This window comes from Danio rerio, chromosome 20 (assembly GCF_052040795.2).
Source record: "Danio rerio strain M-AB ecotype USA chromosome 20, GRCz13ab, whole genome shotgun sequence".
Classification (NCBI taxonomy): Eukaryota; Metazoa; Chordata; class Actinopteri; order Cypriniformes; family Danionidae; genus Danio; species Danio rerio.
This window is the reverse complement of record NC_141040.1, coordinates 17,668,226-17,693,288: the sequence shown is the minus strand read 5'-3', so window position 1 is coordinate 17,693,288 and position 25,063 is coordinate 17,668,226. Positions and strand designations below refer to the sequence as shown.

The 25,063-nt window shown below is 37.1% G+C and overlaps 1 protein-coding gene and 2 long non-coding RNA genes across 4 annotated transcripts in view; 1 reads left to right on the top strand and 2 right to left on the bottom strand.

The window, feature by feature from the left end:
• The window catches only part of LOC147839117 (uncharacterized), a 490,241-nt gene that overhangs the window by 324,862 nt on the left and 140,316 nt on the right, over positions 1–25,063 (bottom strand). The gene's annotated exons all lie outside the window — the stretch shown is intronic.
• ches1 (checkpoint suppressor 1) overlaps positions 1–25,063 on the top strand; it is a 73,116-nt gene that overhangs the window by 43,313 nt on the left and 4,740 nt on the right. For both annotated transcript variants that reach the window (NM_001122745.2, XM_087296982.1), the window contains 3 exon segments: positions 6,530–7,074; positions 13,555–13,703; positions 19,630–19,688. In NM_001122745.2, coding sequence (NP_001116217.2) covers positions 6,544–7,074; positions 13,555–13,703; positions 19,630–19,688 — 739 coding nt within the window. In that variant the 5' untranslated portion in view covers positions 6,530–6,543.
• LOC141379271 (uncharacterized) lies at positions 13,517–23,617 on the bottom strand. The gene is made up of 2 exons (XR_015518267.1): positions 22,084–23,617; positions 13,517–14,300 (listed from the first exon to the last, which is right to left on the bottom strand). It is a non-coding gene; the product is annotated as an uncharacterized LOC141379271 (long non-coding RNA).

Genomic DNA, 25,063 nt, shown 5'->3' with positions numbered 1-25,063 from the left:
ATATTATTACGGTTTAATGTCTCTTCTGTGTTTTTTTAAAATGGCGCTTCCTTTGTTTTCATTCTCCTGCTTTTGTGAGTGACACATCTCTGTAAATCAATAGCGTTCAGCTACACGTCTAAGCTCCGACTTACGGCACCGTTTGGGACTGTTGGTACCCTTTGCAAAGGGTGACCAAAAAAGTGGTACAGTATAGTGCTTCTAGGTACCCTTTGACAGTGGAAACGGCCATAAATGCATACCATACCACTCAGTGGAAACGGGCCAATAGACTTTATTTGGGCAAGGCTTCAGCACCATACGGGTGCGTTAAATAATATTTTATTCTCCTTATTTCTTCCTGTTTAATTTCAAATATAGGCCTATACATGTTTAAAGTTTTATGTAAAGACATCAAATTATGCCCACACATGCGAGCTAACCCACAGTTAGACTATTCGGTAAATTTATTATTAATTTATTCATTTATTCGACAATAACACTGGACAAACAAATGCATTTGTTTAAGTGTTTTGGCTGACTAGCTTATTCTCAACACGTATCCACAGGAGGCTTGATAAAATTGACAAAATCAAGATAAAATAAATGCATATAAACAACATTATAATTCTTTACATAAAATTAATGAAGGTAAAAGCAAAGGTGACATAGTGAAATCACCATAACCAGGCCATCACGCTTCAAGTAGCCTATTACCCAACCAACATCAGTGTTAGGAAAAGTTAAATCTTGCAATCTAATGTCATTTTAAAATATATATTTAGCTACATTTTAAGGCATTATTGTAGCCAGAACAATTCCTAAAAAAAGATACCTACATTCAGTTATTACTGTGAAAAGTGATTAAATTTTAGGATAACACGCAACTCAATAGTCTATACAACTTTTTTCATAATTTTAAAGGTAAAAATATCTTAGGCTATCATAAGTGAGTTTTTTTTTCCTGTCTTATTGTCCAGTTGCCATTTGTAAAAATTCCATCATAAACCATTAGGTTACAGACTTATCGTCAATTTATTTATTTATTGAGCCTATTTTAATAATTTGTTTTCAGGTTATTTTATTTTTGTAGGGCCATGAGCTACAAGCCAAAACAAAGTCGATATGCTAACTGTATTTTAGCTCTTAAAAAAGGTCATTGTATTTTCTGGTGTTTAATTTTGCATGAGCAAATAGCAGTATAGCTTAAGCTACATATTTTTGAAAGATTATCATTTATCCTACCTGCAGCGCATGTAAAAGGTGGATCCACCGCAAATCCACTTACTTACGCACTATACCCATTTCATTTATAACCTTGACTTCGCAGGCCGATCATCAAGTGTCCTAACTTGACTGCTTCTGCATAATTAAATTCTATTCACCTTTTTTTTGTATAGCACTTTTACAATGTATATTGTGTCAAAGCAGCTTTACATAATGGGATGTTTCTTTTACAAAACTGTAAAAATAAGCTTTAACAATGTCAAAATGAAAGCAAACATTCAAAAGTGTTCTGTGTTTTGGCAATTTTAGCTTAATTTCAATAATATTATTAATAATAATAAATATAATAAATTAAAATATTAATTATAGTGTAGACTACTTTGAGATTGTGCAGTGAACTAAACACTTTAAGGCTACAAATCCCCTAACTAAAAAACGAACGTGAAAATGGCTGGCAGTTGCATATTTGCTTAAATGAATGTAACGACAAATTTTTTTTGCGTTTCTTTTTTCCTTTTAGAGCTCAATAGAGTTGTATTTAAAGAATTAATGAACTAAAACATGTAATGAATTAGGCTGCTCATCTCATGTCATCCACTAGTCCAGTTTTCTCCTACGTTAGTAGAGTGCGCCTCCTTTGCTATGTATGCTTTAAAGGCTATATACGGATGGCCAAACTTAATCTCACAATTTTCTTAATTTTATTGCTATTTTTTATATTATATTTAAATGTGTGTTCTGACGGTTGGAATGACTGGAGTGTTAGGGCCCTATCATACACCCGGCGCAGTGTGGCGCAAGGCATGACGCAGTAGTCTTTTGGTAGTTTAAGCTTGGCGCCCTTTTGCATTTAGCGCTCATTTTTGTGCCCATAGGCGTTCTGGTCTAAAAAGGAAGGCGTTCTGAGGCGGACCGCTGGCACGTTGCTATTTTGAGAAACTATAATAGATTTTTCATTAGACCAAAACCAATCCCAGCCTAAACTCCGGCGCAGAGTTGCGCCGCGCTTACGCACTCTTTAATACGCACAAGAAAGCAATAGGCAAATATCTTTACATATGAAAAAATTTAAATATTAAGGATATATATATATATATATAGGATATAACAAGAATAGATATAGGATATAAATATAAAGGATTAAAATATTACAAAACATATTATTTTCTAGCCTACAAAAATATGAAAAACCACTGCTTTTATGTCTTCATCTCGGGAGGCTTTTTCAGTTCATTCATAACAATTTGCTTTTGTATAATGTTATTATTATTAGCAGTATTATTTAATATATCCATATTTATATTTGTTTTATTAAAAACAAGCTTAGATTTGCCCACCTGTCAGGTTTTAGACAATATGGGCACAGCAGGTGTTTTAGGATATAACTCAGGTTTTTGAGCACATTTTGTTATTATTATTCATTTATTCGTTTGCTGGAAATAAGAACTGAATTGAGAAATAGTTTTGAAACGAATATTTGCGCTTAACAAACAAAAGTATTTATTTATAGACTAATTGATGTCTGTGCGTAAAGGTTTCCCCATCCAAGAGCGAAAGTGAAAGTAATCCATTCTCTCATTCTCATGCAGTAGATGCTCTGTTTAACAGTTTTCTGTTAAAAACTGTTAACTGTTAACTGTTTGCTTGTGAAATGCTCTTTTTTTTCCACTTAGACTTACTTTGCGTCCTGTAAATAGCGAATGCGCTATTGGCGCGACGCAGCTGACTCTTAAAGGGAATGGGAGATGAGATTCTAATTGGTTTATTCTTAAAACACACCTATAACTCATTAAGAAAATAAACTCAACCCTTATAGACCATGCGCCGAAGCGCAAGGCAGATTTCCCGTCCTCAAATTACCAAAAACGCGTCCTGACATTCACTGTAAGCATTTGCGCCCTGCGTTTTGCGCTCTGCGCATGGACCGTCAAAATAGAGCCCTTTGTAATTAATGATAGAAAGAATTTTCAGTTTTGAGTAAACAATCCTTTATGAAAACTGGGGGGGACAAATTCTTTCTGAGGGGGCAATACCCTCCCATACCGCTGGGCCTGTTTGTAATTCTCCACCAGTGAAACATGTTTCACTTGTGTTCATCTGAATTAGGTTTTACACCCTGTACTGTTTTTTTTAGTTTACATTATTACACTGAGTCTGGAAATTAGAAGTGTTAAAAAATCTGGAAGTGGTTTCCAGTTCCCATGCTGACTTTGGTCTCATTTCTCTGTGAAAGTTCACGATATGCTGTTGTGAAAATGATCAAATCTAAAAAGGATGATCAACAAATGTAGGTACCTCTGAACTGTAGTGTTGTGGTATAAAATTGATAGAATATTATTAATATTAAGTATAGATTTTCAGTTTGTCTATAGTTTTTTTTTTTTTTTTTTTATAATTTTCATCATCACCACTAACATCATTGCGATAGTAATAATAGAAAATTCTGTTATTAATTTCCTATCTAAATTCCCCTAAAATGTTCATTCATATTCTGAACATCAATAAGAATATTGTAGATATCCCTCATCCTACATAGACAGCAACAATCCAAAAATGTTCAAAATCTAGAAAAATAACAAAATATATCCTCAAAACTGTCCAGTTGATTCGGTGGTTTAAGATTCATATTTTCAAGTTGCAAGAATACGTTTGCGCATGCACAAAGCACAAATGAAGAGTTTGGTTGCAAAATGCGATAAACGCAATTTTTTGGCATTGAAACGCTGTACAGGCTGAATCCGTTGTCTGATATCGGAGCGCTGTTGCGGTACTTTGATGCCACATGTGACAGTCACCGATGTCAGTGCAGCATCAGTTTGGACAACATTTCTAACCAGCATGCAGTGCTTTATGCTGCAGCTTTAAGACAGATTTCGATCGATCTGCGCAGCTCTGCATAAAGTCGAACGCATCTGCTGTCTACTCCGATTCCCCCTAAAATATCTTCATTTGTTTTCCGGAGGCGGACAAAAGTTTGAAACGACTACACATTTTTGGTTGAACTAGCCCAAGAGTAATCTTGCATTATTAGTGATCTTGTCATTTATTGTTTTTTTTTTGTTTTGTTTTGTTTGTTTGTTTTGTTTAGTTTTTTTATACTTTATGTTCTACATACAATTGTAAAATCTTATTTTATTGATATAATCATCATCAACAGATTCCACTTTCCTCAACATGGATAAGTTAACTTTGCAATTAAGGAAACGCTTCGTCACCAAGTTTTAACATAAATGTGTTTTTTAGGCATATTATGTTAAGTGAGGGCCTATAGCGTATGTCCTTAATGAGGAACAGGATGTCTGGGTCTCCCCTGAGTAAAATGTATGATGATCATAAAAAGTGAAACTCCGATTGTGTGTATAAATGAACAGTTACAGTTGAAGTCAAAATTATTAGCCCCCCTTTTAATTATTATTATTATTTTTTTTTAAATATTTACCAAATGATGTTTAAGAGGGCAAGGATATCTTCACAGTATGTCTGATAATATTTTGTTCTTCTGGAGAAAGTCTTATTTCTTGTATTTTGGTTAGAATAAAAGCAGTTTTTGTTTTTTTTAAAAAGCATTTTAAGGTCAAAATTTTTAGCCCCTTTAAGCTATATATTTTTTGATAGTCTACAGAACAAACCATCGTGATACAATAACTTGCCTAATTACCCTAACCTGCCTAGTTAACTTAATTAACCTAGTGAAGCCTTTAAATGTCACTTTAAGCTGTATAGAAGTGTCTTGAAAAATATCTAGTAAAAATTATTTACTGTCATCATGACAAAGATACAATAAATCAGTTATTAGAAATAAGTTATTAAAACTATTATGCTTCTAAATGTGTTAAACAAAATCTTCCCTCTGTTAAACAGAAATTAGGGGAAAAAATAAACAGGGGGGCTAATAATTCTGACTTTAACTATATATAACTTTCCTTTAAGGTTTAATCACTTCATTTTCGTGGCTTGCCTAGTGTGGTTGTTTGCTTAAACACACCTTGTATGTGACTTGACATGATGTGTGTATTTATGTAACTGTGTGTATCTGTGTATTTATGTGTATATTTATACATGTGTGTTTTATACTATATATTAGACCCCCATGTTTTTCAAGATTTTTTTGTGAGGTTTTTTTTGCGATTTTAAAAAAGACTGATTTTGTGGCGGTAATACTCAGAAATTTTCGACATTTTTGTTGTTGTTGTTGTTGTTTTTGTTTTTTAGAAATGTATATAAACATAAAAAAATATTTTTATTTAGCATAATAGGTAATAGGTATGTTAGGTGTGCAATCTGAAACAATGACACAAATCATAAAAACATAGCTTTTTTATTTTAGTCTCTTGTCAAGAAAAGATTTAAAACGGTAGGGATTAAGCTAAAGGAAGGTTGTATTGCTCTTATTTTTATCCACAATTTTTCTTTGCCTCAGATCTCACTCCCTGGAGCATCTGACATCATGTCACACATAAGACAAACGCCTAAAACACAGATTGTCGTAAAACTCGTCAATGACAGGGAAGCGTTTTCTCTCGATAACTGCAGGAAAAAGTTAAACAAAACATTTATCGATTTAACCACATCCTAATACCAACTATACCTGTAAAACACTAATAATGTAATGATTGTGAGGTTGCAGGTAAGGCATCAGTATCGAGAGATTTTTAAATCACGTGTGCTGCATCTGGAATGTCTATAAGCCATGTAAAACAATTAATTGCAAACTGAAATAAATATATTTTGATTATGTGGTTTGGATTTGGATGTTGCATAAGATTATTTAGTTTTTTTGCGATTATTTTGCATTGAAGAATTTTGCAGGATCGCAAAAAATTGCGACTTTTGTTGATTTCAGCAATCGTGGAATCACAAAAAACTAGGGGGTCTTATACGTCCAGAAAATTCGCATTTTGTCAAGAATGTTGCATTTTTCATGAAACCTCTCTGCATTCAAGTGTGGATAAAACATGAACACATGAAGATAGAATAAAATTTAATTTTAGTTTAATTAGTTTAATTTTAGTTTAGGCTTGGTTCTTTGTTTTTATATTCAGTATAATCATGGTTTCAAAGGACAAAATATTCAGCGGGCCTTCAGATTTAGGTGAAAATTATATTTAAAAAAAATTGGTGGTAGTAGCTGGCAACTTAAAAAAAAAAAAAAGTCAGAGTTGGTTTTAACTATAATTCCTGCCAGAGTTTTATTATTATTTTTAAACATGGGAGACTAATATGTACTTTATAAATAATAAGTAAATAAATGAATGAATGACAAAAGTGTCGTCATATAAAAACCTGCAGTCGCAATAATCCTGTCATCACTTTTTGTGTGCAGGAGCCGGGGGCCGCATGGGTCCGGTGGTCATGCCTCCAGGTAAGAAGGCCGAGGGTCCCAGCAGTGGCAGTGTGGCGCGGGGTCTCAGTCCGCTCTACCAGGACACAGATGCAGCCGATCTTTCGCTGGCACTGTCGACCTCTCTCAGCCGGGCCGAGGATGAGGAGCTCACCAGCCTCAGCTGGCTGCATGAGAGCACTGACCTGCTGACCAGCCTGGGCCAGTCTGGCCTGCGCAGTGTCAGCCCTGTCCAGGATGCCAACGGAGCCCACGAGCCCTCGCCCTCGTCTTCCCCGGAACCCAACGAGCCGCCCTACCACCTGTCTACAGGACCCAGCCGCAAACCACCATACTCCTTCAGCTGCCTCATATTCATGGCCATTGAGGACGCCCCGTCGAAAAGACTGCCCGTAAAAGACATCTACGGCTGGATACTGGAACACTTCCCCTACTTCTCCAGTGCCCCGACTGGCTGGAAGAACTCAGTGCGACACAACCTGTCTCTCAATAAATGCTTCAAAAAGGTGGATAAGGATCGCAGTCAGGTGAGGATTCCCTGGATTTTAGACTGGTGTGGCTTTTAGTCCCATATATTGTGACCTTGTCTTTTTTTTGTCTTGAAGTTGTGTTGCTGTTAGATGAGAATTTCAACTTTCACATTTAAAAAATTGTTGTTTTGATTCAAATTTATTAATGTTACATGACTCGATACATTTACGAATTGTCCGCTTGCACATGTAGATGATGTAAGAGGTTTAATTCAGTCCAGCTGCATTGGAAATGCATGCTCAGCCTACAATTTTACAAATGCTAAAATATGTTGGTGCAGGTATTAAGGTTGGGTCGATAGAAGATGCCATCGTCCATCGCTGATGGACATCACCAGGGCTTAATTTGTGCCGGAACAGGCCAGATCCGGATCTGGCACCTCTGAAGTATGATCCGGCACTCTGTCCGCTGTTTACTTATACTTTCTTCCGCGACTCCACAAACCTTTACACTTTCTTTGGCGACATCCAACGCTAAGAATGTACCTCTGGATTGTGTCTCACTATAGTTGTTAAACGTGATATTGAATTAATCTAGTCTCTAATGACTCTTTTGTCTTTTGAATCTGTCAGGTAGCGTTTCACATTGTCAGTTCTCTGCTTCAATCTTTCGCTTTCATGCTTCTACTTAGTAATGTTAGCGAAATTCTCAGATACTGTTGTTTGGTTCCTGTTGGTTGTGCAACTTTTTTACCAACCAAGTTTGTCAACGCCATTATAAAGACACAGATCACTCTGCCTGTTCATGCCAGAGTCTTGCGGAAAAAGTGATTGAAAGGTGGTAATTTGTGTGCAACTTTATTTGTTTACGATTTGGTTATGGGTAAAACAAAGACCATGCGGGTCAGGTAGTTGAACGGTAGGCTACAAATAATTGATTAGTTATGAATTAATTAATTTTTTAAAAATAATTAATTCACTGCTGCCTACGATGATGTTGCCATCATCCATCGTGAAGTTTCACATTAAACATTGTACGATGCCAAATTGGTCAACATTGCTCAACCCTACCGGGTTTTTTTATGCACGTTTCAGATGACAAAATCGAATTAGACCATCATTGTCTTGCTGAAAAAATTCAGGAAGAGTTTTGATCATTTGATTTAACTATAGAAGAGTCAAGCTTTAAATAGGTCAATTAAAATGCATATATTTTAATTATTATTTGAGCAAGATGCTAACGGTTTAATCCGATTCAATGATTTATGCAAAGCTAAGCTTAAAGTAATCCTGCCAGACCCAGAGTTCGGCTAAATGTATTCAAAAGTGGTAAACTCAACTCTTTTTAACTTTTGCAAAACAAGTCTATTTTCAAAAAAAGATCCTTTAAATCAAAATCCACATTATATTTAAAGTCCACATTAGATTATATTATACTTAGCTTGTTATGAGATTGTTCATGAATGTGCACTATTGATTTTTAAACCTGCCCAGGATTATAATCAAAAGTATAGATGTGAAAAAATAATCATATAATCGTACATAAAAGCACCATTTGCTCTGGCAGAGTGTGTTTGCATTGTAAAGTGTGTGTTTGTACCTGTCTGAGCCTTCATGCTTTCATTTGGTGCCTAACAACGACCAGAGTTTTCCTTGTATACATTTCCCCATAGCAACCGAGCTGTAGTTGACATGAAAAGCATGCGGTTTCTGTAGCAACAGCAAAACTGATTGGCTGCGTTGCTATGTGGATGTGTTAGTGTGTGTGTGTGTGAGAAGATTTCAGAGTAGTGGTATGAAACAGGATGATCTGTTAAAGTGGGTGAAGTTCAGGTTACTTGACCAGCTCTATCACATTTCACTGAGCACAGAAAAATCTAAGTAATTTTCTGATAGAAAACCGAATAGATCCCTCTGAAAAGTGGTTTATATAACCCAGAGTGTAAATTACATATGCATGCACAGTATGCAGCTCAAAATTAGAGAATAATTTGTGAACTCTGAAAATTCTATTTAAAAAAATATTATATTTTAATATTAAATATTATATTTATATTCAATCGCTTTTTTTAAATAAAGAGCAATCATCATCACTGGAAATTTAATGGAACTGAATATATATATATATATATATATATGTATATAAATTAACAGAGGCGAAAATAATTCAGGGGGCTAATAATTCTGACTTCAACTGTGTGTGTGTATGTGTGTGTATGTGTGTGTATGTGTGTGTCAGTATTTGACTTCAATATGACATTAATTTAAGATGTTGCTTGACGTTTATATTTTGGTCACTTTCTAAGATCTCGACGTCAAAATAACTTTGTCCTTAGATGCTAGCTAGACATACAATTTTAGTCACTTGACACCACGACCTAAATCTAAACTAATATTAACGCTTTATGACATTGTGTGCCTGCTGGGAACAGTAGCCATTTTTCTATCCAATTATGTGAACTAGGTTTATGTGCAAAACTCACATAAAATATTAATAATAAAATTATAAATTATAAATAATAAATATCACATAAAACATTTGAGAATGAAGCAGTTTTCATCCAATGAGTCAAAGAGAACAAAATTGTCACTTCATGATAAACTGCCGCCAAATATATAAATAAGAAATAAAATCCACTATGGGCCTTAATTATGTATTAAATCAGTGGTACTCAACCTTTTTATCACTGCGGACCGGTCAATGCTTAAGAATTTTACCTCAGACCAGGGGGCGTGGGTCGGTGCGGAGGGGAAGCGGATCTTAGGTTCCTAGGCAACCATCAACCATTTTCTCTCAAGATGACAAGCTGACAAAACATTGCTGTCACGCTGATACAAATTGTACTTAAAGAGAAAATTACAAAACACTGCAGTGTTTGGGTGTTCTGTGTTTGTCTGAGATAATTAGTCTACTAAAATGTGTATATTCCATACAAGCTGAAGCTGATCGTTCAGGTCTTGTCACGTGACTTGCGGTGCGCTCATGGGATTCATTCAACTGGAGGCGTCTGGAAGGCATGACGTGTCACACTGTTTCTGCACGCAGCCTACCCACCTCTATTGGAAATAATGAACTTGCACAAACTCTAGAAAAGATGTAATATGCGAACAGCTATATGTTCTTGCACATACAAGGTGAATTCACCTGATTTGTTGACATATGGGTTGTGGATCCATTCCTTGGTCTTTCACTGCGCCTTAGCAAAGAAACTTACCAAAGACGTCTGTTTCTAACCCAATTTTGCTCCTTGCAGGTTAAATTTGGGTGCTCAGTTGACTGAGATGTAAGCGAGAGAATACAGTCATTTTTCAAAATAAAAGATTGTTCAGACTCAGATAATAAATTAAACGGAAATAATTAATGACTTCTTGTGCGACTCGGTACCAATTGATCCATGGATCAGTACCACTCTGCGGCCCAGTGGTTGTGGACCACTGTATTCAATAACTTGCATAATTAGAAGGCGAAAACCAATGAAAACGGAGTGCTTTTTGGAAGTGTGAGACAGTCAGGAAAAGTCAATTCAAGGTAATAATTCTGAACCACTTTGAAGATGGATTTTAGGATGACCACAACAACATTTCAGATGTTTGACAATGTGGTCAGTTAACAGAAATGCTTCTGTCAAGGAGTATATGTTTTTAGATTACCAAAAAAGTTCTGAAACATGTTTTTTTTTTATAGTACTATGATTCCTTTAACTTTATATGTGGGTGTAATGTGTGTACAAGTGTCTGTGTCTCCAGAACCATGAAGGTTTCTAAATACGCCATTATTACAGCTTAGTTTCCAAAAATGGTTTGTGTGGAAAATCCAATTTTCCATTATAGTAGCCCTTTAACATTCATGAAAATGTGTGTATACTTTTAAAAAGCCACGACTAGAAGCCTTCTCTTTTAAAAATAGGCAATCATGTATTCTGGCTCTCTCAGCATACAGTCTGTGGCAGAAATCTGCTTTGCTCATTTACCACGGTTGGGAAAGATTAGCACATGGGCCCAGGCTGGTTTAAAAAACACCATCATTGTCTCCATGTAGACTGAGAGATGCTTGTGCTAAACCTTCCAACCAGACAACCTACCTACCAGCCATCCCTCGCTTATACTTGTTGCCTTGGAGACTAGCAAACCACAGGTGCGTGTCTGCTCCTCCTCTGTCTCCTGTAGAGAGGAGTCATGCTGCTCTGGACTCCAGGTGAGCCAGACTTACTCGGGACGGTGTGCCAGAGGTACTGAATGATGTACGTCGGCCTGTGATGATGTTTCGCAGGCATGTTGATAGTTAATTGAGGGCAGATGGAAGGCTGGTGGGGGAAGTTATGAATGAAGTCATGGGGAGTGTATTTGAATTACCCTGCACTCCGGGTGGAAACAGCACGCTGGGCCAATGGCTCCTCCAGCAGTGTGAAAGGCACACACACTCACATACACAAACATGAAATATAGTTGCTTCCCCAACCATTTGGAAATTGCTAGCTTGTCAGGCTGTCTAATCAAATCTTAATTGCCTTGAGTGGTGTGTCAGTAAACACTGCTGATCATTGCTATAGTGACTGTTCTGTAACTACAATAATATCAAAGCACTTTCATCATCCCATCTCACTTATTTTTGTGCTTAATAGAAGAGTGAAGATCAAAGGCGCACGAGGTTGAATTTCATGGCTTGTCGGAGTTGTGTTTTTTGGTAAAGTGAAATGTGGCTCTGGAAGCCCCTGATGGAGGGCAGACAGCTTAATTAGGTGGAGAACAGCCTCTTTGATCTAAAAATACATGCCAGTGTTGCCTGTTGAGGCAGTTTTTAAAGGTGCCTCTGTATTCACTACACATTGAGAGTCTCTTGTGCTAGGTCTAATCTTCCACCCTGCTGCTTAGTTTACTTAAAGCTTTGCAATTGATAATGTAAAATGTATGGCCGGGGTCCTGGAGGGCCGGTGTCATTGCAGGTTTTAGCTCCAACGTACCTCAAGACACCTGGCTGGGTGTTTTAAGTATACCTAGTAAGACTTTAATTAGCTTGTTCAGGTGTGTTTGTGATTAGGGTTGGAGCTAAAATCTTCAGAACACCGAACCCTCCAGGACCAAGTTTGGTCACCCCTGTTGAATGGCATCACTTTTAGGTTGTTTGATTCTGAGTGCCCGCCTTGTTTAAATCAGTTGTGGTTCATTTGGGTACAATTACAATCCTACTCAAGGATGCCAAATGTGGACCATACAAGGGTCTCGAGACCTGCTTAAAGAGTTTATTATGGTACGCACTTTCAATTGAATGCATTCAAGGGCTTCAGCTGTGGTGACAACATGATCTAAAGTCAGTCTTGCCCTAGTGTAAAAAGTACTGCTTATTTTTGGCCTAAACCAGTTGCTGTAGTCAGCTGTGTTGTGTAATATGGGGGCAAGTATTTGTTTACAGTGCTCTAGCAGCAGCTCCATGGTAGCTCGCAAATTCCTGAAATGACTTGTGATGCACTTTTGTCATTTGCAGAGCGTTAAAACATCGTTTTCAAACTGCATCTGCACTTCATTTACAAAGTGTATAGTTTGACAGAAGTAATGCATATAAACTGTATAATGTACAATAACTAGGGATACAATCGGCCAGCACAATTGTCTCTTAATGTTAGCAAGTGTCATATTGTCTGCTGGCTTTTTTTCCGCTGTTTATTTTCTGTATTTCCACTGGCATATTTCTGCAAGTTAATTCTGACCGAAAAAAGCAATTTAGGAATTACGTTCAATGACACATCTGGCCAACAAGTGATGTGTATGTTGTCACATGTCCCGAGCAATCAGTGTGCTGTGAAAAGAAATCAAAACCACAAACATGTTACAGTGTATGTTTTGTTGCCCTCCTGACCAAATGAACCGAAGCACAGGTGTGAAAGCAATGAATTTAAAACAGAACTCCTCAATTCAAGCCCCTGAGGTCCCTCAGTATCCTGCAGACTTTGGTGTTCTAGTTCAGCCCGCTAGTCTCTAAGTTACGTCTGGGGTTTGGGATTAGATGGGAATTCAACAGGACACAAATCCTCCTGGACTGGAGATGTTCCTATCCTGGACAAGCCCCCAGCAGACTTTCAAACTCACTTCAAAATAGTTAAGTGTTATCATCAGATAATTCAAACCATGTTAATTTGCTGACTTGGCTCAATTTGATTGGTGTTGGAGGTAAAAATCTACTGGAGAGCAGCCATCCAGTGCCTGGCTTACCCCTGATTCAGAGGCATAATTTCTTTAGGTTCTTAATTAATATCCCGGACGAGCCCCATTTTATAGTATGCATCTGTAAAATGCTTGGCAAATCTAGCACTATAGGTACACCATTCTGCAAAGTTTTGCTCCAACTCTTGACAAATGCATTTGTAATCCTAAAGACAGTATCTGTGTGTTTGATCAGGGTTGGAGCTAAACTTCGCTAGAAAGTTTGAAAGCTGGCCACCTTTTCTGTGCAGTATCTCATAATGTTGTTGATCTCAATGAAGATACTAAAAGACTGAAGATGTAACATGACATTAATTTGTCTCTTTTTCTTTATTTTAGAGCATAGGAAAGGGTTCCCTCTGGTCTATTGACCCTGACTACAGACACAATCTGATTCAGGCTCTGAAGAAGACTCCATATCATCCATATTCCCCTCGGCTTCCAAAACCTTCTACCTCCCCATCTGCCTCTCCTCAGCAATACCACAGGTAACTCCTCAAGTTTCTTTTTTGGGTATTTCCCTCTGTTAACCAGTTTTTTTTTTTTTCTTATTTTACTTATGGTACTTTCATTCACACTTTCCATTTAGCATGGCCATGAAAATCCCCATGCAGTCTTTTCCGTAATTGAAGGTCTTGGGCACAAAAACCGTGTGTCTTGGTGTGGAATATTAAAATATGATTGGGATGATCTTAGCTTTGCCATTTTTAACTTTTATATTTAGTATTTTCAATTTAGGCAACATAATTCTTGATTTAAAAACCGATCACTCCATGAATTCGAGAAAAAGGAAGACCGAAGGAAACATAACTTATATACATGGCTTAGTTTAGAGGCACATCATATGACCTTGCTTGTGAATAACACATTGAATATGACTATTTCGGGTCAGTTCCTCACTCATTCCTAAACACTTCGTCAGCAACTGGACATGGTCCTCTGGGGAATCTGTGAGATGTAAAGAAATGGCACACGCTTGCCCTTCCCGAGTCTTCTCTTCTCCTCTGCTGTTGCTGTGACGACCAGAGCACCTCCATGGCAACACATGCATGAGACAGGTGGAACAGTAGCACAAAGCTATTTGTCTGGCAAAAGAAGAGGAAAAAACAGAGATAGGACAGACAGTTAGTGCTAAGAAATACATTATAGGCTTAGCAACACTAAACTCCATAGCAACAGTAGATATCTGCACATTTATTTTCTAGCCTTTTCCTTGATTTCCCCCCCACTTCCTCTTGTGGGATCAGGGAGCCGCTCACAGTAGCTTGTGGTCTCTAGTTCTGTTTTTGGGAAATGAAAGTCTCCTATGGTGTAAACAATTGTACAGATGTTCAGTTTGCAAACATACAAACTGATTTTTCTTTCATTAATTGCATTCCAACTGTTTTAGAGTCAATCGAGTAATTCTGACTTTTCAAATTTATCCCCTGTTAGAATTTTCAGTCAAAAAAAAAAAGAGAGTGCAATCTCAAAACATTTTATACCTCATTTACACATGTAATCCATTCATTAAAAATGTATCTTAATACCAGTTGGAAATAAGGCCAAACAAGGGACACATGGTGAGTTAAGGATCTTGTGTCAAGACTAATGCAGGATTCCCACCAAACTCAAAGAGCACATGCAGATTTCATCACTTAAACATGTTACATTTTTTTAACTTGCGCAAAAGATGTGATTCAGCAAATTTTGTGCATTTATGGCAAACACATTGTGGATTCTGCATTATTTGCACCGCCCAGGGGAAATTCTTCTCTCTCCCTCTCTCTCTTCGCGCATTTGCATTTACTTTGTTTGTAATCTACTTTTATGAATACCAAGGCCCAATCTCTATTTTACTCCTTAGCCCTTACCCCTACTCCTCATTTTGCGCATTCACACGAAGGGCTAGGGGTGTCTCAATTCTTTTTAGCTTGAAGGCGCAGGGCCAAGGGGAAGGGTAGATACCCTTCGAAACAGATTTTTCAGGACCAGACTCAACCAAGAGGAACAAAAGTTTCCCAGAATACACAGATGAAAAATGCAGACGGTGGAAATATTCTGGAGATGTTGTAAAATGTAAAATGTAAAATGTTAACAGTAGATCACTGGCAACCACAGCTGCCAGTATTTTAGAAAGGAAAAAAAAGGGAAAAAAAACAGCAAAACATTTTTTATTTTTTTTTTTGTCACCATTGTGGAGGATAGTAGCTTGTGTGTTCAAGTCCAAGATGAACTGAGTGTATCTGATGTTGTGCTGCATGTTCTTTTGTTTGAAGGTAGCTGTGAAGTTACTAATGCAGTGAAAAGTTTGTTAATTGCAATCACACATGAACACATCAATGCATTTAATGACTTTACATTCTTGTGCACTACGATTTTGTAAACTGAACATTGTATCAGTTCATGAAGTACAGTTATTTACCTGTAAATTTAAACAGTTCTATAAAACTTCCGTATTTTTGCGGAAACATTTTGGCAACCACAGCTGCTGGTATCTTTCCGCAAATTAAACAGATATTGTACCGTATAAGAGTTTGCTAATTAACACTCTCTGAGTGTTGATAATGTTAACTCTTTCAAAAGTGTTATTGTAAACTCTGAAGGAGTGTAATTTTAACCCTAAGGTAGTAAAATCTACTATCAAAAATTTGCAGTGTGCAACGGCAGCATGCCTACACACGGAAGTAAGAAGATCCACAAATTAGTATTTATTTTCTTTTTGTTATTATGAATTTTTACAATAAACAAGCATATGTTTTATTATATTCATAACAGAACTCGTGTTTTACCGTCAGCTTTAAAAAAAAAAGGCTAAAATAAAAACCCATAAATTTCGCTATCTATAATCCATAATAATAACTCCTGTATTGCAGTCGCACAACATTCTGACACTCGGTGACACTTAAGTCTAGTGGCTGGGAAAGGCCTTTTTACAGTATTAGCTATAATGTAATGTTGTTTTTGTGTGTTTACATTGATGAATATGGCCATTGTGTAAATGCACAGTACTGTTACGATCTTATTGCCACATTAGATCATTATGATAACATGCTATCGTTGCCTTCAGTGATTTTCTGAAGAAAACTACCAAACAATAACACAACTGGAATAACCACAGCAGTCGCGATCGTCAATCTCATATGAAGCAAGAACTCGCAATGACGTGTGCAGGTGCTGTAGTGCTGTCCCATTTCTTAGCGGTAAATTTTGGAGCCCTTCCCCTTCATGCTTTTCAAGGAAATAGAATTTCGATTGGGCCTTAAATTCTTATTTTGTGTAAACCCAGCTTAAGGCCCGATACCAAATTTATAATACCCCAATGAAATTTCATGGCAATTTGTAACTTTTTAATTTAGTGGCTAATTATTATGAACTTCTATGGTCTAGTGTTGTCACAATACTGGAATTAGGTAGCAATCTGTATTTGAATTTTAAAAACGTCCATATCCTGCTAACATTTAAGCACTTTTGAGCACGTTCCTAAACGCTGCTGATTTACCATTGTGTTCACGTTCTCAAAATAATTGAATGTGATTGACTGTCAGGGTCATCAGTAGGACTGCATGATTCTAGTGAAAATGAGAATTACGATTTTTATAAATTTTTTGCTTAAAATCAAGATTGTGATTTTCTCACAATTCTGTAGATGTCAAATTAAGGTCAATATGTATAGACTGTTATTATTGTTAATTCTCAAACATATGGTAAGATAAACAACAATAATATTAGGCTTATGTGTAGCTGTTGTACTGTTGGTTAACAACTCTGCAGCTAGAATACTCACTCATACCAAAAGTTCTGCTTACATAACCCCAATCTTGTTTGATCTCCATTGGCTCCCGGTTGCATACCGCATTAAATTTAAAATTCTTCTCCTTGCATTTAGATCCTTAAATAACCTAGCACCCTCCTATTTCTGCAACATGCTTGTCCCCTACACCCCAAATCGCTCTTTACGTTCTGCTGACTCTGGCCTTCTCGCTGTCCCTCGGTACCGTCTGTCTTCAATAGGGGGGCAGATCATTTAGTGTTATTGCACACAAACTCTGGAACTCTCTACCACGTTCACTTCGCTCTGCTAATAATATCTCTGAATTCAAATCCTTACTTAAGACTCACTTATTTTCTGAATGCTTCGCTTCTGAACTGCCAAACTGACTACTTTATCTGATTCACCTCCACTCTGCTCATATGTCTCTTAGGTCTTGTTTGTTTAATTCCAGTTTGTTATATTTGACTTCATGTATGTTTGTTTATCTTTTTGTTACATTCCTTGTAAAGTGTCCTTGACCTCTGGAAAGGCGCTATTTAAATAAAAATTATTATTATTAAAATGCTAAATTGGAATGACTTGACTTGAAACGATGGACTTGAGCAAACTTTAAATTTGTCCTGGTCATTTATGCACAGTAAAGTGTTGACATCAGAATACAACTATTTATATTTCTGAAGTTGAATTATTATGTTTGAAACATATGCTTGCTATTTGTCATTGACAACATTATTAGACCATTTTATTCACTGATAAAATGAGACATTTTTTTATCAGTTTCCCTCCTGCATTATATTCAACATTATATAAGCTAGAGTAGTTATACTGACCCAGTAAACATTTATTTTTATGCACAACACTTTGTGTTCCCTATGAAAGAAAACGTATCAAATGCTACTCATAGTCATAATCATGATTGCGACATGATTATAAATGATGTGCGCACTTTCGGTTTCAATTTCACTGCCGAGTGCAGCTCTTGTCGAACATTATTTACAACTTTATTACTGTTATTCACTGCAGGTTCTGTTCACTAAAGTGATGGGAACACATTTAAAAAAAGAAACACATGAGTTTGTACAAATTAAATCGTATGAATTTGTACAAATAAGCCGCTTTTCTGACAATAGGTAAAAGTTACATTTCCTCATGATATCAGGCTTAATACACCTAAGCTTTATGTGGAGCCCCTAAAAACCCAATTCAAAGGGCACATAGTTTGCCCCTTTTTTATGATTTAATATTAATATTATGGTTCTTCTGAGTGTGCCAGTTCAGCACGCAGTTCAGATGTTTTTATTATAATGTGTTAAAGTGTCATGTTGGGGGCGTGTTGCTTCACAGTTGCTTCAAAGTTTTGGCTTCCCGCCCAATGTAACAAGGGGGCGGAGCCAAGAGCTCCCACGCTCTGTGTTTGCAACAGACAGGCTGACAGACAGAGAGAGAGAAGCTAAGCTAAGCTAGGTTGAGCATTCAGCCGTACATGTACGACTCTGACACAGACCAAGCAGAGAGTACAAAATCATTTGTGTCTTTGTATAGTCACGGTGTACAAGCTCGGAGACTAATAACCCACACACACTGAATTAACTTTGACTAAGGCACCGAATGCGCCACAACACGGCACACCAGACACACTCAGTGACGCGGCAGAAACATGAAGTGTCCCAAATCGTCAAGCTACGCATTCCAGAACTCCAAACACAAACCTCCACCAAACACAATCGCCGAGCCGCTGACCCGAAGCTCCGCAGCGTGCACCCCGACAGAAACCCACGCCTAGAACTCCAAAATGCACAGCGCCGCGCCACGGAAAAGGTACAAGCAATAATTCTGATTACAGCGATAACGTGGAGAATATCGATCTTGTGTTGAGCCCAATGAGCTTTTCATAAAAAATAGAGCAGGTTAGATGACACCTGACAGGTAGAGAGGGTGTTCCTTTAGTGATATCGCTTTAACTCACACGCTGAAAATGGCGAACGTGCAAGAAGATACTGAGGATATGATCGTGACGCGAGGCTGTCAATCAATATTGGTGGGTGGGGGGACCGCTCTCCTACGTCAAGTTGCAGTCGGTCTGAAAACTGCTCTTATTGGTCCACCATTTTTATGTTGTTAAATTGAAAAAAAGACTGTGTGTGTTTATATCACTCCAATATGACGGTCTATACACTATACTTACACACATGTCTGTCCAAACAGCTTGAAAAGTAGATTTTTTTTACCATAGGTGCCCTCAAAGGAATATCTGGTCCTCTATTCCTCCAACCAAAAGAACATCAAGGCACCTCTATCCCTTCATATAATGGGTAGAAATGGATTGGCTTAAAACAGCAAGTTAAATGATTATATGGTCAGTTAATGAAAATTGGAGCCATTTGGATCTATTGCTTTAGATGGTATAAACACAGTAATCCAAACCTCGGCACAATGTCTCTGCTGGTTCAATTAGATTCCTGCGCTGCCTCTCAGTCTCCAGTTTACATTCCACAACATCAGATTCTCATTCTTCTCATTCTCCACTTATGGTTCCTACTCCTCTGCCTTTATCAGTCTTCGAATGGGTTTTTAAAAGTTCATATAAAAATTTACACTTGCTTTTCACAGTATCTGGATTTCTCTCTTTAATACTCTCATTCTGTGTTTATATCCCTCAGTCCTCCACTATGGCCAGGAAGTCCACTCTACAGAAAAAATGGAGGAGTGCTCTTACAAGGTAAAATCCCCCAAAGTTTGTATTTTGACACATTTTTTACATTTTTTTTTAAATTCAGAATTACTTTTGAAACTAGCCACATAACAAAATTTCTCTAGCCCAGCTTTACCCAACACATTCAGGTTTTGCTTGGCCCACATACCATAGTGAATTATGGTACTAATTCATAACTGGACCAAGTTTGGCTTCCAGACAAGGACCAAACATGGACCATATCTGGGTCAAGTCACACCCAAGTTAATAACTCATAACTGGGCCTGAACTAGGCCAGTTATGAGTTATTAACTTGGGTGTGACTTTTTTGTCCAAGATGCTAATAGTCTAACTCAATTCAATGATTTATGTTCAGCTTAGCTAAAAATGCTCCCGCTAGACCAAGAATTCAGCTGACTAGATTAAAATATGGTAAAACTCAAAAGTTTAACTCTTGAGACTAAATAAATGTGGAATGTTCTTTTAACACATAAACAGGTATGCTAGCCTCAATTGTTTTGAAAGAAGTCTTTTATGTTCAATGCTATATTTAATGAACCCTTATGTACTGGGATGTTTTCATGCACTCTGTGGTGATTGTGTCTTAATTTGCCCATTACTTTCTCAGTTTCAGCTAGCAAAAAGATTTTTAGTGACAAATCCTATTTCGACCCATATTTATTTTTACTCTTTAATTGCCAAATTCATAAATGATGTCACTGATTTGGTGAAAAAAAAGCATATAAAAATATTTTTAAAAAGTAATCATGGACTGGATTTTTTTTACATTTTTTCTCAGTTTTGACATGTGAAACAGGATTGCCTTTAATGGATTGTTTTTGATTATTTTCATTTTTTCTCCCTAATTTACTGTTAGTGGCTGTTTTTGCCCCATTGACTTCCATTATAACCACATTTATTTGATTACAAAACTATGACACCATATAATCATGCATTTTTGATAGTTGGGGGTTTCCCCTGTTGGAAAGAGATACAATTTTAAACTTTTACTGTTGCTCATCAGTGGGCACCAATAACCCTTTTGATAGGCCTTTGCAACAAAAAAAAAAGGTTCTCAATGTTATATGGAGAAAATTAAAGTGTGTGTCTGTGAGTGTGAGAGTTACCTTTGCGCACATACCTTGATGTGTCTGAGAAAATTAAAATATGCATCTCAGCTCTCAGAACTACATACAGAACTACTACAGTAAACAAAAACAAAGACTGTGTTTATGCACCATCAAATGAGGTTTTAATGGAAGTCAATGGGACAAAAAACAGCCACCAAAAGTAAATCAGGGAGAAAAAATGAAAATCTGTGACATCAGTGACATCGTTTGTAAACTTGGCAATCAAAGAGTTAAAATCCTGTAATGTTCTAAGCGATTTAGTAGTTTTGATCAGGACTGAGGTTGATTAACAGATTTATGCAAATAAAATTGACCAAAAAATGTTTATCCGATGCCTTTTTACAGCAGTTTAATTCAGTGGATGTTTTCATCCTGAACATAACAAAAGGGTATTCAATTTTAACATACACAGGGGTTAAAAACAAATACAGCTGCACTGTAAGATATTTTTTAGAATGTAGTGTAACAGATTTAAATTTAATTTACTTTAACGTGATTAGTTTCTATCATGCAAAGCGTAACTTTAAGCATAATTACGTCAGACATACTTAAATCTTTCAAATATGCTAAAAAATATGTGAATATCATTGTTGAAACTGTTAGACAATTCAAAATTGCTTTTATTTCAAATTGAAACGTAAGAAATTTTAAATTGGGCAATTCTATTTTGTACCCCTTCACCTTGGCCCTTGAAACTAAGCATGAAGGGGAGGGGCTTCTAATTTACTAATAGGTAATGGGACAGCACCTGCACACGTCATCATATGCGATCTCTTACTTCATATAATATCAGATGATTGCGACTGCTGTCATTATTGCAGTTGCGTTATTTTTTTTGGTATTTATCTTCAGGAAATAACTAAAGGAAATGATATCATGTTGTCATAACGATATAATGTGGCAATAAGATCCTAACTGTACTGTAACTTTATCAATGTAAACACACAAAAACAACTTTTACATTATAGCAGACACTGTAAAAAGGTCATTCCTAGCCACTAGACTTCTCTGACAGGTTATAGCCCAGGAATAGACAGTCCAGGAAGTCCTGGAAGGTCTATTTTTTTTAAGTTTGTTTATGCACTGGCAATAAAAAAAAAAGGGATTAATGCAAAAATAGTCTTGCAAATAGCCTCCTTATGAAGGACATGTCAAAACGGGAAAGAACACTTCATGTCTAGTGCTTAAAGGCAACCTTTTAAAAGTGGCTTGAAAAGGCCTCTTCATTTTGATTTATCTACAAAAAAACCTTTCTTTATCGCACAAATAGCTGCTTTGCGCCTACAGATTACCTTTGTAATGTCCTGGGAATCGTTCTGTTTTTTCCACTGATTCTCTCATTTCCCTTAACCACTCGTTCATCTCTCTCTCCTTTAGTCTGTCCGTGTGTCTCTCTCTCTCTTTCACTCCCTGTTGGCGTCCCGGCCGTTTAAATGTCCATTCGATTCCAATCAGGGTGCTCTCTTTCCACTCCAGAGCGAGCAGCTAAATGGAGGGAAATGGATACATTATCTGTCTGTAGTGGCTCCTCTCTCGTCCCCGTCTGCTCTTGATAATGGAATAATGGAGGAAGAGCTGCCTGTGAAAAGTGTCTGAGCACAGGCCTATTGGAGTTTGACTGATGTGAACGTCTTGATGGCTGTCTACATGAAAGCAAAGAGATCTGTGTGTGTGTGTTTGTGTGAGACGGGTTTCGCTCAAGGCTGCTTTTTTGCTACTACCCAAAGTCGTAATGCTCACAGTGTGTGATTGGTTGGAGACTAGCGAAGGCTGACTTTTGTCCTTTCACCATGTGAATGAAATGAAATGATTTACTCGCCCTTAGGGAGAAGCACTTTTAGTTTGTTTGTCTGCTTTTAAAAACGGTTGTCAAAACTGTTACTGGTCTTCCGGTTATTCAAAGATTGAATGATTATCAGATCAGTTAACTTGCAGCCCGTATACATGAAGACAGGTTTATACTTAAAAAAATAATGTAATGTATCAAGGGTTTTTCCTAATAAGTCCAAGGCCTGTTGCACGAAACAAGTTGAACAAACTCCGGGTAGCCAAGTAAGTTTTGGGTTGACAAAACCAAACAAATTCAACTTGATTAAGGTCATGTTGAGGTTAAACGTTCTTTGTTAAATCAGGGTTGAATCCAGAGTTTGTGATTCAGTTTGGACCGCGTGCAGCTGTATGTGAGGCACTTGCAGCAAACAGCCAATCACACGATGCATTAGAGCCGGGGATGACCACTTTTGTTCCTGAATCTACGGCTGCGTCCGAAACCGCCTACTACTCAGTAGGTACTGCATTTGAATTTAAACGTACTACTCGGCCGATAGAAAAGTACATTCTATAAAGTATGAATGTGAAAAGTATTAATGGAATTGGGACGTACTTCATCTACCATTTTGTCATGGTCACGTGACCCTACCTGCACCAGTTCCATCTTTTCACTCCCATTCATGAATTCTCTCGCAGGGCATCATGGGATAGCGCAGCGTGCGTGGGATGCGCACTTCAGAATCTCGTGGGAAATAGTAAGTCATCCAAGTACTTCTTGCATACTGATTTTCGAATTCTATGAATTCGGACATACTACTCGGCTCGCATACTGATATTAGTGTACTATATAGTATGGAAGTATGCGGTTTCGGACGCAGCCTACCTTTCTGCTGAGTTCAGCTGCAACCTTGATCAAACACACCTGTCTTTAATTAGCAAGTGCTCCTTAAGGCAAGTGTATCTGTCTACGAACTGCAAGACAGAGCATAAGATGAATCGACGTAACGTGTAGTAAGTTAGAGGCGTAACTTGTGTTTATTGAGATCCCATTGAACCATGTGAGATGGCAGAAAAATGTGAGATGGCACCAAATGTTTTCATGAGTTTTCTACAAATTTATCCACAAATAATGCTGCAGTCACACAATAGTTTGAGCATGCAAAATTCTTTCATATGTTAAGAGTTTCCAACTTGAGCTATCCACGCTTTAAGCAGCACTTCTTTGGCACGAATCGCATCATTCGCGCTGCCTCATTCGCGCAAATCTCGTTGCAGGATGTCTATTTGCGCCTTTGCATTGACTTAACAAGTAAATGATTCTGGCTTGATGCTTCATCAGAGTCAACTTAACCTTCTAAGGTGTTGTGGCCACATACATAGACAGCACATTTTAGCTCTTAAGTGGATATTTAAAACACTTTGGATTTTTTATATTTTGTTATACATGCAGTGTCATCCTGCAACTGTTTTGCAGCATATGAAATGTCCCAAACACTATTTTTAACTGTCCAAAATTTGCAAAACAATTTGTTTTTACTCTCTGTGGTCAAAACATGTTCCAAAAAAATTACATGTTATATATGCATTTAAAACAGTCAGGAAAAAGTGTTTTATGTAAATTCGGACCTCGAGTCCACATATTTGGACATAATTTTTCTCTAAAAGTACATCACATCAAAACATGATACTTAGGTTTTATTCTAATTAGGTTCCAATAAGCCCAAATAGCAAGGAGAAATAAAAAGTGCATGTAAAAAATGCCTTGGGCCGTTAGGGGTTAAAGCAAATATTGTGTCGATGCAAATCAATCACTTTATTTTAAGTATGTAGGTTCTATTGGGGTTTTTTTTATGGTAAGTTACTGGCAACCACAACTGCCCATTTTTTTTTCACCATAAATTGTTTGTGATTTTATTATTATCATTCATTCATTCATTTTCTTTTCGGCTTAGTCCCTTCATTTATCAGGGTCACCACAGCGAATGAACCACCAACTTATCCATCATTTGTTTTACACTGCAGATGCCCTTCCAGTTGAAACCTAGTTCTGGGAAACACCCATACACACTCCTATTCACACATATACACTACAGCCAATTTAATTCATTCAGTTCACCTATACCGCATGTCTTTGGACTGTGGGGGAAACCAAAACTCTGCAGGAAACCCACACAAACAGAACATCAAACTCCACACTGAAATGCCAACTGACCCAGCCGAGGCTCAAACCAGCGACCTTCTTGCTTTGAGGGGACAGTGCTAACCACTGAGCCACCGTGTCTAATAATAATAGATATTATTATTATTACTTTTATTATTATTATTATTATTATTATTATTATCATTATTATTATTATTTTAAACTGCATGAATGAAACTAGCCAGTTATGAGAGCTTTACGATATTTAATATTAAGCCAAAAACTCTATTAATATTGAACTAAAGGCCAAAGAAAAGACATCAAAGAAAGCAAAACACAAAAACACTATCAAGTACACTTAT